Source organism: Stenella coeruleoalba, assembly GCF_951394435.1.
Source record: "Stenella coeruleoalba genome assembly, chromosome: 1".
In the NCBI taxonomy this organism is placed as follows: Eukaryota; Metazoa; Chordata; class Mammalia; order Artiodactyla; family Delphinidae; genus Stenella; species Stenella coeruleoalba.
In genome coordinates this window covers 56,018,123-56,035,121 of record NC_137169.1, presented here as the reverse complement: position 1 = coordinate 56,035,121, position 16,999 = coordinate 56,018,123, and the positions used below count along the sequence as shown (strand labels likewise).

The 16,999-nt window shown below is 43.2% G+C and overlaps 1 protein-coding gene across 1 annotated transcript; it reads right to left on the bottom strand.

The window, feature by feature from the left end:
• Window positions 1-1,064: 1,064 nt before the first annotated feature.
• On the bottom strand, window positions 1,065-15,927 carry LEPROT (leptin receptor overlapping transcript). The gene is made up of 4 exons (XM_079917640.1): window positions 15,796-15,927; window positions 10,812-10,887; window positions 9,574-9,760; window positions 1,065-6,202 (listed from the first exon to the last, which is right to left on the bottom strand). Exons 1-4 carry the CDS (start codon window positions 15,809-15,811, stop codon window positions 6,086-6,088), a joined length of 396 nt encoding a protein of 131 aa, XP_079773766.1. The 5' UTR covers window positions 15,812-15,927; the 3' UTR covers window positions 1,065-6,085.
• Window positions 15,928-16,999: the final 1,072 nt, after the last annotated feature.

The window sequence follows — 16,999 nt, the reverse complement described above, 5'->3', positions numbered from 1 at the left end:
TGGGCTATAGAGCATCAGCTTAGGTACCACTGTAAGACCCCATGGCAAATACTAAGTGTGGTACCTTGAGTAAATCAATCATCCAATTAAAACCTACATTTAAATTTCATTTGACTCAATTCCATCAGCAGCAAGTGGATTTCAGCAAGAGCATCGCCAAGGAACCGCAAATGGTGAGGCTGCAGGAGTGATGGTTAGAAGCGCTGGAGAATTCTGGATTTGTCAGAGGAACAAGCATACAGTTTTGGGAGGCAGGGCTGTAAGAATCATGAAACTTTACAGAATATGGTGATAAAATTTGTTTCTCAACTGCACAGGACATGAAGGCAGAAGCATGGATATGCATTTATGCTTTAAATTATTAAATGAAATAATTATCTAGCTAAGATTGAATTGATGGTTTTATTGTTTAATTATTCTGAAGACAAAAAAAAATGAATGAGCAACTTTTGATTTAATAATATTTAATAATTTGGAAGTGTGAGAAACAGCTATAAATATCCAATTTCAGGACTTCCCTGGTGGTCCAGTGGATAAGACTCCACGCTCCCAAGGCAGGGGGGCTCAGGTTCAATCCCAGCTCGGGGAAATAGATCCCACATGCATGCTGCAAGTAAGAGTCCGCATGCCGCAACTAAGAAGTCCACATGCCACAACTAAAAAAATCCTGTGTGTCTCAACTAAGGCCCGGCGCAGCCAAAATAAAATAAATAAATAAATATTTAAAAAAATTATCCAGTTTTGATAAAGAGATAAGTCAACAGTGAAGAGCTACTATGTGCCATGTCTTCAGTTGTGTTCTTTCCCAAGTGAGTAATCTCAAGATTAAGACCACTTTGCCTATATGCCCAGTATTGAAGATGAATCCTTGTTTCAAAATGGTCGTCTATTAATTTTGCACTATGCCTGGTGACTACAGGGGAATGATCTGAAATTCATTTTCTACAAAGTTAAACTTTTAAAAAATGTGGGGAAAGGCTGGACATTTTAATTCTTTGCACCTTTATTTCTTTTTTAAAAAACAGACATTTGTTTCCTACTTCAGCAAAAACAAAGGAGGATGAAACTTGACTGATAACCTAAATGGAAATTTTTAAGAGGCATTGTAGGAAGAAAAGAAGAAAATAACTTGCCAGGTATGATTACTGGATAACAGATAATACCTTTTTATTTACATTTAGCTGACCAAAAAGATAGGCAAGTATTTTTTTTAAAAAATCTCAAGACAGAAGATGCTATGTTTAAATAACAGGTACATGATTTCTCCAGACACATCCATTCTCAGCCCCAGACAAGGTCTCTCGATGCATCCAGCATGCTTTTTCTAAATGAAAATTCTTATATACAAGCCCTTGGACCAGAGAAGCTTCCTTGGGAACTATTTTTTCTTATGGGCATTTTACAGTGATGTTGGTATAACCAAATTTCTACTAAGAATTTAATTTTACGCTTAGTTGGGTAATACAATGAAATATCTAGCTCACTTTCTTTATAATCTAACTAACTGCCTCAATCCACCTGTGAAACATCAGATCTTCCCCAAATGCTCTGTGTATAAGGGGGACACGTTACTCCTTAAGCAGTACTTTACATGTGTGCATTCTTCACTGTAGTGTACAAAATGACTCTTCAGAATATGTACAGCACTTTTTAAAAGTGTTGACTTTTTCTCTCTTTTCCAAAACAGCAAATTCTTGATTAACCATGTCCCACACAACCACCTTCAACCCTGGGATGTTAGCAAAGCTGTAACTAGGGACTCGATTCCTCCCGGTTACACACATTCTTGGACTACTTCTATCAACCACAATAAATATGGGCTCAAAACTAGACAAATTCTCCAAGTTTAATTAAGATTATCCAAACAAAAACACCGGGGAAAGAAATCTGCTGGTCTCCTTTCCAAATATAATGCATCCTAAAGTAAAATATAAAAGTTTTAGTTTAATAATGTACATAAAAGTCTTTGTTCAAGTATAAATGACAAGCTTGATTTTAAAGGAAATCACCCTCTGGTGGCCTAGCTGGAGGAAGAAAAAAAAAGAAAGAAAGAAAATCATCCCCATCATATGTACATAATTGCATTCTAAAGCAATCTTGGGGACCTTGCACAGCGTTTGGGGTCACATGTCACTGCTCTACTCCAGGAACATGGCCACATGAAAGCAGATTGTAACTCATGAGTTATTATACACTGAGATTTTTGCATATAAGGTACTTCATGAGGCAGAATGGCAAAAAGGACATTTAAATGCAGAACTTATACTCATCTACAGGAATAATATTTCCCAGTTGTGAACTAATTACTATACTTGGAAAATGCTAGCATCCTCATAAATATTTTGGTTAAATTATGGTGCAAAACCTGAATTTTGCAAACTTCAAAAAGGCACATTTTTGTGACATCTCCTAAGCATTTCTCTGAGAGCCTAAGGAATGCTATTAACTTCATGAAACATTTCACTCCCTAGAAGAGTCTTCACCAAGAAGATACCTCAGAGGTACAGACTTCCTGAGGACTGTAAGAAAAATCTGTGGGTTCATAAGTGGAGGAAAACAACTATGAAATGTAGAACCAGCTGAGAACTCACCGTGAGGAACGGATGAAGTGTGATAGGCTTGCTCCTGGCCGAAAATATTACTGTCCTTCTATAAACTGCTGGAATGCTTTTTTCACTTTACTGTGGAACATTGCCATTTCTGCAAATGGGTTCCAAGGCATGCCCTTGTAAAAATGCAGCTGCAGGGCTTCCCTGGTGGCTCAGTGGTTGAGAGTCCGCCTGCCGATGCAGGCGACGCGGGTTTGTGCCCCGGTCCGGGAAGATCCCACATGCCGCGGAGTGGCTGGGCCCGTGAGCCATGGCCGCTGAGCCTGCGCGTCCGGAGCCTGTGCTCCGCAACGGGAGAGGTCACAACAGTGAGAGGCCCGCACACCGTTAAAAAAAAAAAAATGCAGCTGCAGCCCTGCGTGGTAACTGCACGAGGCAGGTATGGATGTGTTCCAGATGTGGGGAAGATGATCACAGTCATTCTTTCTGGGAAAGAGTATGAACCAACTGCTTTCTCTTTAAACATCACAAGATATCAGCTCTACTAAGAAAACTGATTGGTAGCAGTAGAAAGGCGGGTGATTTGGGAATATGAAGAACCCCGGGAGGTGGGGCAGACTAAGAGGAAGCCTCTGAGTCAGGAGAGGAGGCCAGCAAACATCACAGGTTTAATGGACCCCAAGGGCATTAGGGGATAGAGAGGGCTGCAAAAATTGAAGCAAGAAAGACCTTGTTCTTAGGAAAGGAGGTGGAAATATACATTTTCCTTCGTTCAGACTGTTGACACTACCCTGTTGCCACGATCCAAAACTCAGGCAAGTTCCTTGAGTATTAAAGGACAGCTATGTTAGGGTTTAGCCTTCCTCAGAAGGCTTGGCCTCGTAACCCATGGTAGCATGATATTGTTTCTGTGGGAAAAGTGTTTCAAAGTATAAGCCAGTTGTTTGGAACATGATAGAGAATCTCTTCATAAGATTACTCACTTCTGGGCAATTCTTTATGTGCATTCTCAGTTTTAGAATGTAATCAATGTGCTTTGAATCTCCAAAATATATTCCATGGTGTAGAGAAAACAAATGAACCTTTTATAAGGAATTAAAAAATGCCCAACATTGGGCTTCCCTAGTGGCGCAGTGGTTGAGAGTCCGCCTGCCGATGCAGGGGACGCGGGTTCGTGCGCTGGTCTGGGAAGATCCCACACCTGCGGAGCGGCTGGGCCCGTGAGCCATGGCCGCTGAGCCTGTGCGTCCGGAGCCTGTGCTCCGCAACGGGAGAGGCCACAACAGAGAGAGGCCCGCGTACCACACACACAAAAAAAGCCCAACATTTGTGAAACTTTTGTACCGTACATTCATATACAGCAATACTCCCTACTGACATTTATTACTTAAATGATACTAGGTGCTGCAGAATAAATGTCTCTGTTTCATACAAATGGCAAATCCAATAATCTATCACTTCGATAAACCATTCCATTAGTAGGGAATAACTACAAATATTCTATATGCAAGTGCTTTATAGCATTCTGGAAATACAATCAAGAGGCAATGCTTTAGGGCTACACATTAAGGCTACCTTGGTTATTTAAAATGTGTATAAGCAACAAGGGCACTTTTGCAAAAGATAGTATAAATTAAACAGTATCTCCATCTTAGGAAAAGAGAAGCTATTACAAGCCAACTACACATCGAAAATGGTATCTTACAACTTCCTGCTATTATTCTAATGCAGGACAGATTATTGCTCACAACTGCACATTTCAGAACACAAAGAAATTTTCATATTTTTGTTACCTTTTAAGCAAGGTGACATCAGAATAAAAACTTTTAAAATTAAGCTTTTCTTTTCTGTTAAAAGTAAAATTTATTACAATACAGTAAGTGTAAGTGTTATTAAAAATGCTGGTTAAAATTATAAAGTGTCTATATAATTTTTCTAATATAAATGTTGGAAATAACTTTAACAGTTCTATACGTACATAGTACACTGAAAACATAAAATCATGCATAAGGCTGAAATATCACTTTGCATATTATCCTTTTAGGTATCACTCTTGTCTTCTGCTCCCAGGATCATTCCAGAATATGAAGGGGTTACAAACTTCAAGCTTTCAGTGTTTTGAATGTATGTCCGTTACCACAAACAATGCTTTAAAATCACTGCTTACATTCTAATCACGTGGTCCTAGTTCCCATATTTCCCTTTCTCGATAGGCCTTGGACAAAAAGTTGAGCTAGAAAACCTGTGATTACAGGACTCAGCATGACATGAATTCTCAATGATTCATTTAAAAGTGGCATAAAGTGTTTTATATATATATATATATATATATACACACATATATACATATATATATATATATTTTAAAAGTCCTACAGGACATGAAAGACAAGTACATCACATGTAAATAAAATTAAGCAGCTCACCCTCTGCTTGCTTACTTGGCTCCATGTCTCTATAGAAAGGAGAAGCCGAGCCATGAAGAAGATAGGGCAAATCAGAACTGCTGGGAGTGCGTGTGTTTGGCGGGGCTGATGAAGGTGGGTGGGCAGCAGCACAGGGAAGGAACTGGGGAGAAATGTCAGATTATGAAGGGAAATGAAACAGCGTTACTTATCCATTCTTCCCCATCTTGCTAAAGCAGGGGCCGGTTCCAGCCCAGCCTCCCTCCCCTGCCTCCCAGTGAGGGATCTGTCCCCCCAGCACTGTGAAGGCAGCCACTGCCTTTCAGACAATGTGAAGCCATAGCTGTTGCCTACTGAGAACACTTCACAAATGTGAGGAACAGCCTATAAAGTATAGGTTTGGACATTTCATGAATTCCAAGGACAGGCTGAAGTAGGCCTCAACACGAGGGGCAGGGGAAACAGTTTTTACAAGCAGCTAATGCCCAGAGAGGCTAAGGGGTTCAGTCAAGGGGAAGGCAATGCTTCTTCCTTCAGGACAGCGCTTCTCAGACTTCAATGTGCCTGCGACTCACTTGGGGTCTCATCAAAATGTATCAGGTTGAGGATGGGGCCCCAGACACTGCATTTGTAATAAGCTCCTATGGACCACGCTTCGAGATGCTGATCCTCTTGGTCTATGGACCACACTTGGAGAAGCAAGAGTCTGCAACATAAAGAGGGAGCCGCCTCTGTCTCTCTGGGCCACAGGTATATCTTGGAAGCCCTGGGCAGAGCTGAGACAGCCCCAGTGCTACGTGCCCACTCAAGCACATCCCCGGGCCCAAGGTGGAGATGCAGCACACTGAGTGAGCAACTGTCTACAAGACTGAGTTAACATATTTTCTGAGAGCACCATGACTCTATGAAAAGCTAAACAAATAACATAATTCAACTTGAGTAAATGGAGAAGTCTACTGGCTGGGAATAAAACTAACCTTTTCCCCATGTAGTCCTCCTTAAAGTGAACATGATTACAAAGGTATAAAGAAACAGTATATTAAATTTCATAGTAAAAGGCCACATGTGCACACAATACATACAGTATGAATTCTAAGAAATTAAATGCATTTAGTCAGAATGAAGCACGTGCTACCACTGCTCCCAGCTAAAATCATCTCCTCTTCCAAATACAAGGAAAAAACCTTGAATTGTAAGGAAAATCACTGCATTGCCTGCCAGCACCAGGCCACAGGCTCCCCACTTGATCTGAAACACAAAAAAAGAGGATTAAATCTTTACTTTCTTTATACTGTATTCTTTGCAAATCTGTTATTTCCTGCTTTAGAAACATCCAATGAAATAGTACATAAAACTGCTAAAAGGCTTAATAATCTAATAGACAGGAGAGAGTGAACTGTTCAGTAATTAGTCTAATTACTTCGTGATGCTTATTAATTAAGTCTGGTATCATCCTTAACGTTTTCCCCATTAGACATAATTCTATACTTGTTTTCAGTAGACAATGACTGCCTTAAGTAAAATACATGAAGCAAGATTACAAAGGGTCCAATTACAATATTGGGTACTCAGAGTTCTGTATGTATTGCCTTCTTTCATGAAAATAGGAATTGGAGAGTTACGGATTGATTTGTTTCTTTTCTAGGCAAGAAAAGGTTTTAAATAATACTCTGCATGCAAATAAAAAGAGCTTTCCAGCAGGGCAGATAGTTTTCCAGAGGCACAGTTGGGGATGAGAGTACCCTCTAGTGGGCATTTTTTGTTTTAATTTAACAAATAGAAAACATCAATGAAAGTTTCCTCATAAAACGTGATGCAGTATTTGAAAGGTAAAAATAGAAATCTTTAGGGCAAAATTTAAGAAGTACTAGTCTAAGGCACAAGAAGAATAAGATAATGAAAATATGACATCGAAAACCTTCCATGCAGACTTCCCTGATGCCGCAGTGGTTAAGAATCTTGCCTGCCAACGCAGGGACGGGTTCGATCCCTGGTCCAGGAAGATACCACATGCCGCGGAGCAACTGAGCCTGTGCACCACAACTACTGAAGCCCATGCGCCGCAACTACTGAGCCCACGTGCTGCAACTACTGAAGCCCGCGCTCCTAGAGCCCGTGCTCTGCAACAAGAGAAGCCACTGCAATGAGAAGCCCATGCACTGCAATGAAGAGTGGCCCCTGCTGGCCGCAACTAGAGAAAAGCCTACGTGCAGCAACGAAGACCCAACACAGCCAAAAATAAATTTTAAAAAAACAAAAAACAAAAGACTTCCACGCTTCTGTTACCTAGACAGAGTTCAAACTGGCCTGGCATTCCAGACCCTTCCCAGTCAGGCTTCCCCAGCCTTTCTATCCTCAATCTCAACCACTCCCTTTTTGCTCCATCATATTGGACTGCTCTTTATTCCACATACTGCATTTTTGCACTTGGATGCCATTCCATACAATAGCCTTCCCTACTTTACACAAAACATTATTTATCCTTAGAGGCCACATCAAATGCCAGTTGTAATTTCTCTCTTCTCGGTGCTCCTATGGCATTCTGATCATGTTTTAATGACCACGCTTGGTATATTTATAGTACACTTGCCCATCAGGCAAGTTTCTGTGCTCTTTGAGAACAGAGACAGTATCTGGTTCTTATTCTTAGTGTCCTATAAATAGCATATGCTCCAAAGATGTTTACTGCATGAATAAATAACACTTGTGCAGATCTGATATTCAATGCCCCAAGTAAGGGTTTCATGAAGTTGAAACAGTATGTAATTGGGGGAAATAAAAGCAAATAGTATGAAAGACAGTGAATGTCAAAGAACTGAATAAATTATACCCATAATGTGTATTTCAGAGACAAAAAGAAAAATTTTATATTTGATATCGATGAAATAAAGTGCATATTTTACGTCAAGACAAGAAAAAATTAAACATAAAATTTTTCTCTGCCTGTTTGGGCCTCCTCCCTACCCTTCAGTGTAACCAGACTTCCTTCGGAGATAACTTTCCTTTTTAATCTCATAAAGGGTCACAACTGCTTAGGAGATAACCTTCCTTCTTAATCCTGTAAGGGACCACGATTACCCATGACCCACTACTTACTTTATACATGCCAATCTGGATTGCATAAACTGTCAATAGTATGTCATTTGATATATTTGTCTCTAAAACTTATGTAACTGTGCTTTGATCTCTAACATGTGGAACAGTCGTCTCCTGGGTTATAATCCTCAGGTCGGCTCACATAAAATTTTCCATTTCTTTTTTAGGTCGATGATTGATTAGTTTTTTTCTTCAACAATATGAAGATGTCATCTTATTCACTGTATCGTCTAGTAGCTGTACAGTTGTCCCTCAATATATGCCTATTGTGTTGAGGATTGTGTCTATGATGCCATTTGCAGGAGAAGAATTTGGTATGTTGTGATTTATAATAAGAATTTGGTCTTTGTCCCCATTTCTTGCACAGAGCTTCTAAAACCCTTGGAATTTCCTAAGTGATGAGAGTGGTAAAGGTGACTTTTTTTATGTGAATGAGGTAACTTTGGAAAGCACCTAAGGATGGAAGCCGGTTGCAGGAGGAGACAACCATGTGACTAGACAGTTAGAACTTTCAGTCCCACCCCCAACCTCCAGGGACAGGGGGCTAGGGGGCTGGAGGTTGACTCAATCTCCAATAGCCAATGGTTTGATCCATCATGCCTGTGTAACGAAGTCTTCATAAAAACTCAAAAGGATAGGATTCGGAGAACTTCCAGGTTGATGATTTGCTGCTCTGGGGAAAGTGGTACCCTCAGAGAGGTCATGGGAGCTCCATGGTCTTTCCCCACACCTTGCCCTATGCATCTCTACCATCTGGCTGCTTCTCAGTTATATCCTTTTACAACAAACTGGGAATCCAGGGAGTAAATGGGTTCCCTGAGTTCTAACAAATTAATCGAACCCAAGGAGGGGGCCATGGGAATCCCTGATTTATAGCCAGTCAGTCAGAAGCACACGTAACAAGCTGGACCTGTGACTGGCGTCTGAAGAGGGAGGCAGTCTTGCGGGACTGAGCCCTGAACCAGTGGAATCTGCTGTTACTCTAGGTAGACAGAGTCAGAATTGAGCACAACTGTAGGACACCCAGCTGGTGTGTAAGACTTGCTCCTCAGTGGTGTGGGGAACAACCCCCCGAACCCCACACACACACACACACACACACACACACACACTCACACACACACACACACACACACACACACACTCACACACATTGGAATTAGGTGATCAGGACCCCTTTTGATGTTGACTTTGGAACTAGCAGAGTATTGCTATAGTAGTCTCTGGATGGCCCTACAATAAAAGGTAAGGATTTCAGAACAATTCTAGAAAATAGCTTACAGTAGAAAAAGCAAGAAATCACTTGGTCTGGCTAAAAGTTGTAAGAGAAACAAAGAAAGCATTCTGCAAACATGGGCAAGATACTGACAGGTGGCTCTAAAGTGGGGGAATAGAGAAACTAAAAATATGCCTGGCCTTGAGGCTTAAGTCAGAGCAGGGGAAATGAAATTTGTGGTTCCTGACGCAGGCCTGTGGAGTAAACTCAGCAATAACTGGGCAAAACAATAGACAACAAAACTTACCACGGCCACACGAGCAAGAATAACAGGAAATCCAAAGGCAGAAACAACAATTCCGGTAGTGAAAAAATAAGCCAGTTCCCGACAGGCACTACTTGTTGCATCGGAGTCATATGTTGCTCGTTTGGCAATGAAATAGGGGATGGGAGAGATGGCATGGAATATCAGGACAAACAAGGGCCAGTAAACACTGTTGGTTGCACCCAGAAGAAACCCAAAAGGAAAAGTTACAGTTACATCATAATTAAAGATATATTGCTGTTTCAAAGTTAATATTACTTTAAATGTCTAGGTCAACGATTACTTTCATTTGTCACTATTAATACATGAGATGATTTCTACCAGGAACAGTTAAGAAGTAGCGATCATTAAAAATTACTAGTCCATTAATCTGTAGATAACTTATATTGTGTTAAGAAACAACTACACAATGTAAAATCTAGAATCTTTATTGTTTTCTGTATTATTGAGCTGTCATTTCTTTAGGGACAGAATCTTAACTCAGTCATCTCTGCTTTCCCTATAGAACATAGCACAGTGCCTTGCACATGCTAATTCAGTAGAGATCTTTTGAATGCACGCAGGTGGAAACTTTCGCTTGCTTGGAATAAGACCCAGATTCCCTGCCCTGGCCTACAAAGCCTCACATGATTTGGCCAATTTCTTCCATTCATTCTGTGTCATCTTCCCTTCATTCGCTCAATCTGTAGCCACACCAGCCTTTCTGTTCCTTAAACACTCCCTCTGCCTGAATGCCCTCCCCTGACTCATCAAGCCTGATAAGCTTATTTATCCACCAAGTCTCAGCTTAAAGACAACCTCTTCCATGCAGCCCTCCCTGACTCTCCCAGGGAAACTCAGATTTACCTTCTCAAAGCTCTCACTGTACTTTGTACACTCTCTACTAGAGCTGTCAGCTTACTGACTGGACTGTTTACCTGTCTCTCACTCATAACTAGAACTGTAAACTCCTTGAGGACAGGACTGTGTCTCTTCATTCTTGTGTCACCAGCTGGTCCAGAGGAGGTTTTCAATAAATGCTCATTAAATGAATACATCAATTTTAAACAGAGCTTTGGTCTGCACAAATACAAGTGACCCAGGAAGGGACTGGGTTCATAATTTGGACTTCATTAACTCATCGGTTAGAGCTTGGTGCTAAACTGACCAAACTCCCTAATACCCATACTAACAGTGACAAAGACACACAAAAAATAGTTCTTTTGGAAATGATAACTTACCCATAATCCTCTAAGGCACATCCCAGCATAAGAAAAGTCAGCCCAATAGCCCCACTGAAGGATAATGCCACAAGAGCTGTGAAAAATAAAACCGAGAGTTATAGGTCCCCGTGGTTGTCAGAGACTGGGGGCGGGGGGACAGGAATGGGGAGGGACTCTTTTTGGGTTGATAAAATGTCCTGGAATTAGAAAGTAGTAATGGTTGCACAACCTCGTGAATATACTAAAACCCACAGAATTTTACACTTTAAAAAGGTTAATTTTATGTCACATGAATTATATCTCGATTTTAAATGTTTTAATAAAAAAAGAATGCAGTGATTTACTTATTTCATTGGTGTTACATTTGACTAGCAAATGACCACCTATGTGCATCATTTTTAAATCATCAGGTGGCGAAAAAGCTCAAGCCTTTCCAGTACTCAACCCCTATCTAACATATGAATTCCCTCTATATTTGTCCCAAGAGCCAGCCAGCCAGTCGATACAACTCCACTGAAGGGAAACTCACTACCACTGAGGAAGGTCATTTCATTCTGATAGTCTTTAAATGCTGAAAACCCTTTTTCCTTAAATTAAACCCCAAACTGCCTCCTAGCAATATATACCCTTTGATCATTGTGCCCTCCAAACCACAGTGCTTCAAGTATTTGAAGATTGGTGCTTCCCAATTAGTGTCCCCTGAATATTTATTCCCTGCATCTGTTACACTAATCTTTGAGGAGGCAGGAACATGCTTGTTTTGTCCACTGCTGAGTGGGAGACGGAATGTGAGTTGTTAAAAAATCTTGAGCTCTGAGTCACCAACATGGGTTCAAATCTTAACTCCATCACTGACTGGTTGTGTGACCTTGGGTAGAAGGTGAACGAACCTCTTTAAATCCGATTTTTCACCTGTAAAATGCGAATCATGGTGCCACCTTATTGGGAGTTTATGGGAATCAAATGAGATAATCTATGTAAAGTGCTTGGATGTGCTTTGATAAAGGTAGCAATCAAAAGCACAGGACACTGAATTATCCAAATATTCCTCTGAAAAAACCCCATAATACTCAAAATTAGTCACTGACTAAACTAATTAACATTTTGATTGCTTCCTTTTACTTTAAAGGCAATTTGGGGAGACTTTTATAGGAAGATACCAAGGTGATTTTAAAACATCTGGGAGTATACAGATGGTAGGGGACAAGGAAGCACTGTCAGTTTTATGTATTTTTCCATTTAGCACATGTCACTTTTGGAAAAAAAAAATGTACAAAAGTAACTTGTCCCGTATTGTTTCATTACAGATGAACTTTTCCTCATTGGCTTTGTCCCCTGCCTGTGCCTGGTCACCTGCACTACTCTGTCCTCCGGGAGACCATTCAAAGCTAGGAATCATAGATCTCTTCCTTCTGTTCTGGGACACCAGTCACTCAGAGGTCACAACTATATCGCCAGTGGATGCTCTTTACCCCCCTTTTTCTTTTTCAGGAATTGCATCCTCGGCCATCTCTTAAACTTGGAGCTAACCAGGAATAGAATTTCATCTCTCTTGTCACTTTACACTCTTGCTGGGACATTGCATTCAACCCAAAGCTCCCTGGTACCACAAGGACCCAGCTACATCTGAGGCTGCAGCCCAGAGCAGGTTCTAAGAGCTTGGCCTGCACCTCCAACTCCAATCTGGACTTCTGTGGGTAGCTAACAAGGACCTCAACTTCAACATGTGTAAAACTGAAACAACCCCACCTTCTCCTCCCAAACACACACTTCTTCCCTTTGAAGGCTCTATCTTCAAAGACCGACACCAACCCTACACTCCGTTTTCTAGAAAATCAGTAAGTCAAGGTGACTCAGTCTCCCAGACCTCACTCAAACACACTGCTAAAGACTGAGTGATTGGGCTTCCCTGGTGCTGCAGTGGTTAAGAATCCACCTGCCAATGCAGGGGACATGAGTTCGAGCCCTGGGCCAGGAAGATCCCACATGCCACGGAACAACTAAGCCCGTTCACCACAACTACTTAGCCTGCACTCTAGAGCCCGCGAGCCACAGCTACTGAAGCCCGCGGGCCTAGAGCCGGTGCTCTGCAACAAGAGAAGCCACCGCAACGAGAAGCCCACGCACCGTAACAAAGAGTAGCCCCCGCTCACCGCAACTAGAGAAAGATCGCACACAGCAACAAAGACCCAACTCAGCCAAAAATAAATAAATAAATAAAATTTAAAAAAAAAAGACTGAATGATTGTGTCCCTCCCCCCAAATTCATATATTAAATCCTAAAGTCCAATGAGATGGTGTTAGGAGGTGATAAGGTCATGAAGGTGGAGCCCTCGTGAATGGGATTAGTACCCTTATAAAAGGGGCTCCATAGAGCTTCCTTGCCCCCTCTGCCATGTGAGGACACAGCAAAAAGATGGCTGACTAGGAACCAGGAAGCAAGTCTTCACCAGACAACAAATCTGCTGGCACCCTGATTTTGGAGATTCCAGCCTCTAGAACTAAGAAATAAATGTTGTTTAAGCCACCCAGGTTATGGTATTTTTGTCCTAGCAGTCCTAAAGGACCAAGACAACCACCTCTTCTCTTGTGCCCCCAGTTACTGTCCCCGTGAAGACCCTTATCATCTCATGCCTGCCTTCATCTCATGACTCTGCCAATCCAGCCTCCACACAGCAGACAATGATGTCTCAAATACATAAAGCTGGTGTCACCCCTTCACAGTTGCTTTCACAGCCTATGAGTTGTTCTAGCACTGGAGGCGCACCTCTGCCCTGCGTCACATGTTCTCTCCCCTTGGAATAAACTCTGCCCTCACTCCATCCTTTGCCAGGTGAAGCCTTACTGATCTTTTTAGATTCAGGTCAAGAATTGCCTCTTTTGCGAAAGTGGTCCCCTTCCTCCCTGGAGCAGGGTTCAATAATCCCATCTGTATTAATTTCCTAGGGCTGCTATTAATAATGTACCACAAACTGGGTGGCTTAGAAGAACAGGAATTTATTCTCTCACAGTTCTAGGGGCTTGACACCTGCTCCCTCTGAAGGCTCTAAAGGAAGACTCCTTCCTTGCCTCTTCCTTGCCTCTTCCTAACTCCTGCAATCTCTGGTCCTCCCTGGCTTGCAGTTGCATCGTTCCAATTTCTGCCTCTGTCTTCATATGGTATTCTTCCTATATGTCTCCATGTCCAAATTTCCCTTTTCTTATAAGGACACTAGTCCTTGGGTTAGAGTCCAACTAATCCAATATCATCCTAACTTGATTACATCTGCAAAGACCCTATTTCCAAATAAGGTCAAATTCACAGATACTGGGGAGTTAGAGCTTGAACATATTTATTTGGGGGACACATTCAACCTACAACGCCATCTTTGTGCTCCCATTGTATCTGAGCACACCTTAGACATTTAAACAGTAACAATTATTTCCAGCTCTGTCAAACAACAACTTCTCATTTATCTTTTCATTCCAAGCCTCAGGCATACAGTAGTCCCTCTTTAAAAGTTGAATAATCTGCAAAAAGCTTCCTTTCCTTAGTCCTTTTCCATTTCATAGCCTATCTTCCTTGTTACTGTATCACAATTTCTAACACATTCACACATAAACATTATTATGTGATAGTTTCCGGGCATGACTAAACACAGTGTAGTGCTGATACTTGTCATCTGCTTTCTGCATTGGCTTCAAATGGATATATTTCACAATGGACACTATCCAAGTAAATCATGTTTACTAAATTAATGCCGAATATAAAAGTCAGCCAGAAATAATTTTAAAATGTGTCTGCTACTAACAGTTTCACACTCAGCTAAATTTCATAGTGAACACACACATGTGTACAAAGACACCCATACGCATGTTTACAGCACATGTTGATTAACTGGAGAGGGAAGATCTTTGCGTACAAATATCAAGGATAGGAACTCCCACGTGGAAAGAGTTATGCTACTCTATTCAAAAGATGAGAAATCTAAGGGTGTCCTACCAAACCAACAGGAAGCCTTCCAATAGCCTCTCCTAGAACTGCCATTCCCCATTCCTCTGAAGACAAATAGATGAGGGAACTGGTGTTCTTGGTACCCCTTTTTAAATCAACTGCCCCATGCAAAAACACGTACTGCACAAAGACCTACTGTATAGCACAGGGAACTATATTTAATATTTTGTAATAACCTATAAGGGAAGAGAATCTGAAGAATACATAATATACATATATATACATATACATTTATATATATATATATGAATAGCTGTGCTGTAGACCTGAAACTAACACGATATTGTAAATCAACTACACCCGAATTTTTAAAAAAGTCCTGCACAAACACTACCTTCTTGTCTGTCCATAATTGAATAAAGGCTGATGAAAGCAGCGATAAAATTCCACCTAATCTACTCTCCACAATTAAGACAAATACAGCATTTCAGGGCGCTTTCCGCTGACACCCGCCTGCAGCCAACTCTGCCTAGTTGGAAAAATCATCGGGAACAACAGATTTAAGTGCCCCAATGCCGACACAATGGTTCCTCTGAAAGAATCGGGAAACTCCGCGAAGCGGCAGGAAAAGGGAGGAGAGGCATTAGGGTGGACATGTCAGGAAGTGAAAGCCCAGTTTAAAACTGGACAGAGGAGGGGGTGGGGGGACGCTCCCAGGACCTGGGAAGGAACCAGGGAGGTGATGCCCCCGGGGCTAGCCGGGGTCTCCCAGGGAGGGACTGCTCCCGGCGAGGGCTCCGCCTGCAGCGACCCGGACACTCCGGGAGAAACGTGAAGGCCAGTATCCTTGCAGAAAAAAGGTTGAGGTTCCCCAAAACACGTCTCCACCCGTACCCCAAGGGGCAAAGGAAGCAGGCGAGCTGCTTCCCACCGGGAAAGGAGGGACGGGTGGCAGGTCTGAGGGAGGCCGTTCCCCACCCACGCGCTGAAGGCGCAGCTCCAGCCTCATCCCAGAGCCGAGGCGGCGATCCCACGGCAGGACCAGCGAGCCGGGGACCTCGGATGTACCTTTAACGCCCGCCATGTCTCCCGAGCTGGGGCCGCGGCTGCTTCCGGCTTCTTGCCACGGCCCCTGCCCCCGCCCAGGCCCGGTCCATGGCCGTACCTAGGGTGCCGAGCCCGCCCCGCCACGCAGAGCTCCGCCCCTGCCGAGCCAGATCTCCCCCGTCCCCGCCGCTCAGAACCCCTCCCCTGCCAGTTCCTATAGATCGTCCCCACGGCTCAGCCACCCAGAGCCCCGCCCCTGCTGGTCTCCACCCCCGCCACTCTGAACCCGCCCCTGCCGGTCTCGATCGACTGTCCCCGAGGCCCAGCCACTCAGAGCCCCGCCCCTGAGGGTCCCGATCTCCGCCTCCCACCCCCCTGCCCAGCCACCCAGAGCCCCGCCCCTGCCGGTCTGAGCCCGCCCCCGCCACTCAGAGCCCCACCCCGCCCCGCAGAACCCCGCCCCTACCCCGATCGCGCTGATAGGCTTGCCACGCAAATCCTCTTTCTCTCCGTAGCCGCGACTTTGCTCCACTAGCTCTCCTGCTAGGTCCTAAGCATATGCATAATCCCGGAACTGGCCCCACGCTCCTCTCTTCCATCTGTGGCTGGGACCCTGGCTGCGCCGAACCGCTAGGTACGCGGGCCCAGACGCTCCCCCACAGCCCACCAGGACGCGTCCAGCACGGCGCGGAAGGAATCTCTGCGTGAGGGTGGAGAAGATGGAGAGAGGACTCGGAAAGTTACAGTCGGTAGAGGAGGAAGGAATACCCTCTGACTCTGGCATTACATTCTCCAACCCTAGCGTGCGTTTGTGTGCCTGTCTGCGTTTACGTAACTGAGGCTATGGCGGAGGTAGGGATGGGGACACCAGAGAAGAGGCCCCAAAGATCCTGTTTGTCTGGCCTCGCCTTGCTTAATACCAACTTGAGCACTTTTCGAGCACTAGCGTTTTCTTCGTTACACCCTGGTGTATCTATAGAGACAAAAACCAATAAGCTGTTTTGAGTCTGAGGCTTTCATGAACCTTTAAATAAATAGCTATTATTTTTATCCTTGGGGCCTCAAGGTCTGTAGGTAACCAAGGCCAATTTAGACTTCAAAGGGCCATTTCGTATTTTTCTTACAGGAACAGAGAGTTCTCTTGGTGGATACAATCTGCAAGAGACGTTAAATACTATCTGGTCCAAGCGCTTCATTTTACCTTTACGGAAAGAGGCTCAGAAGG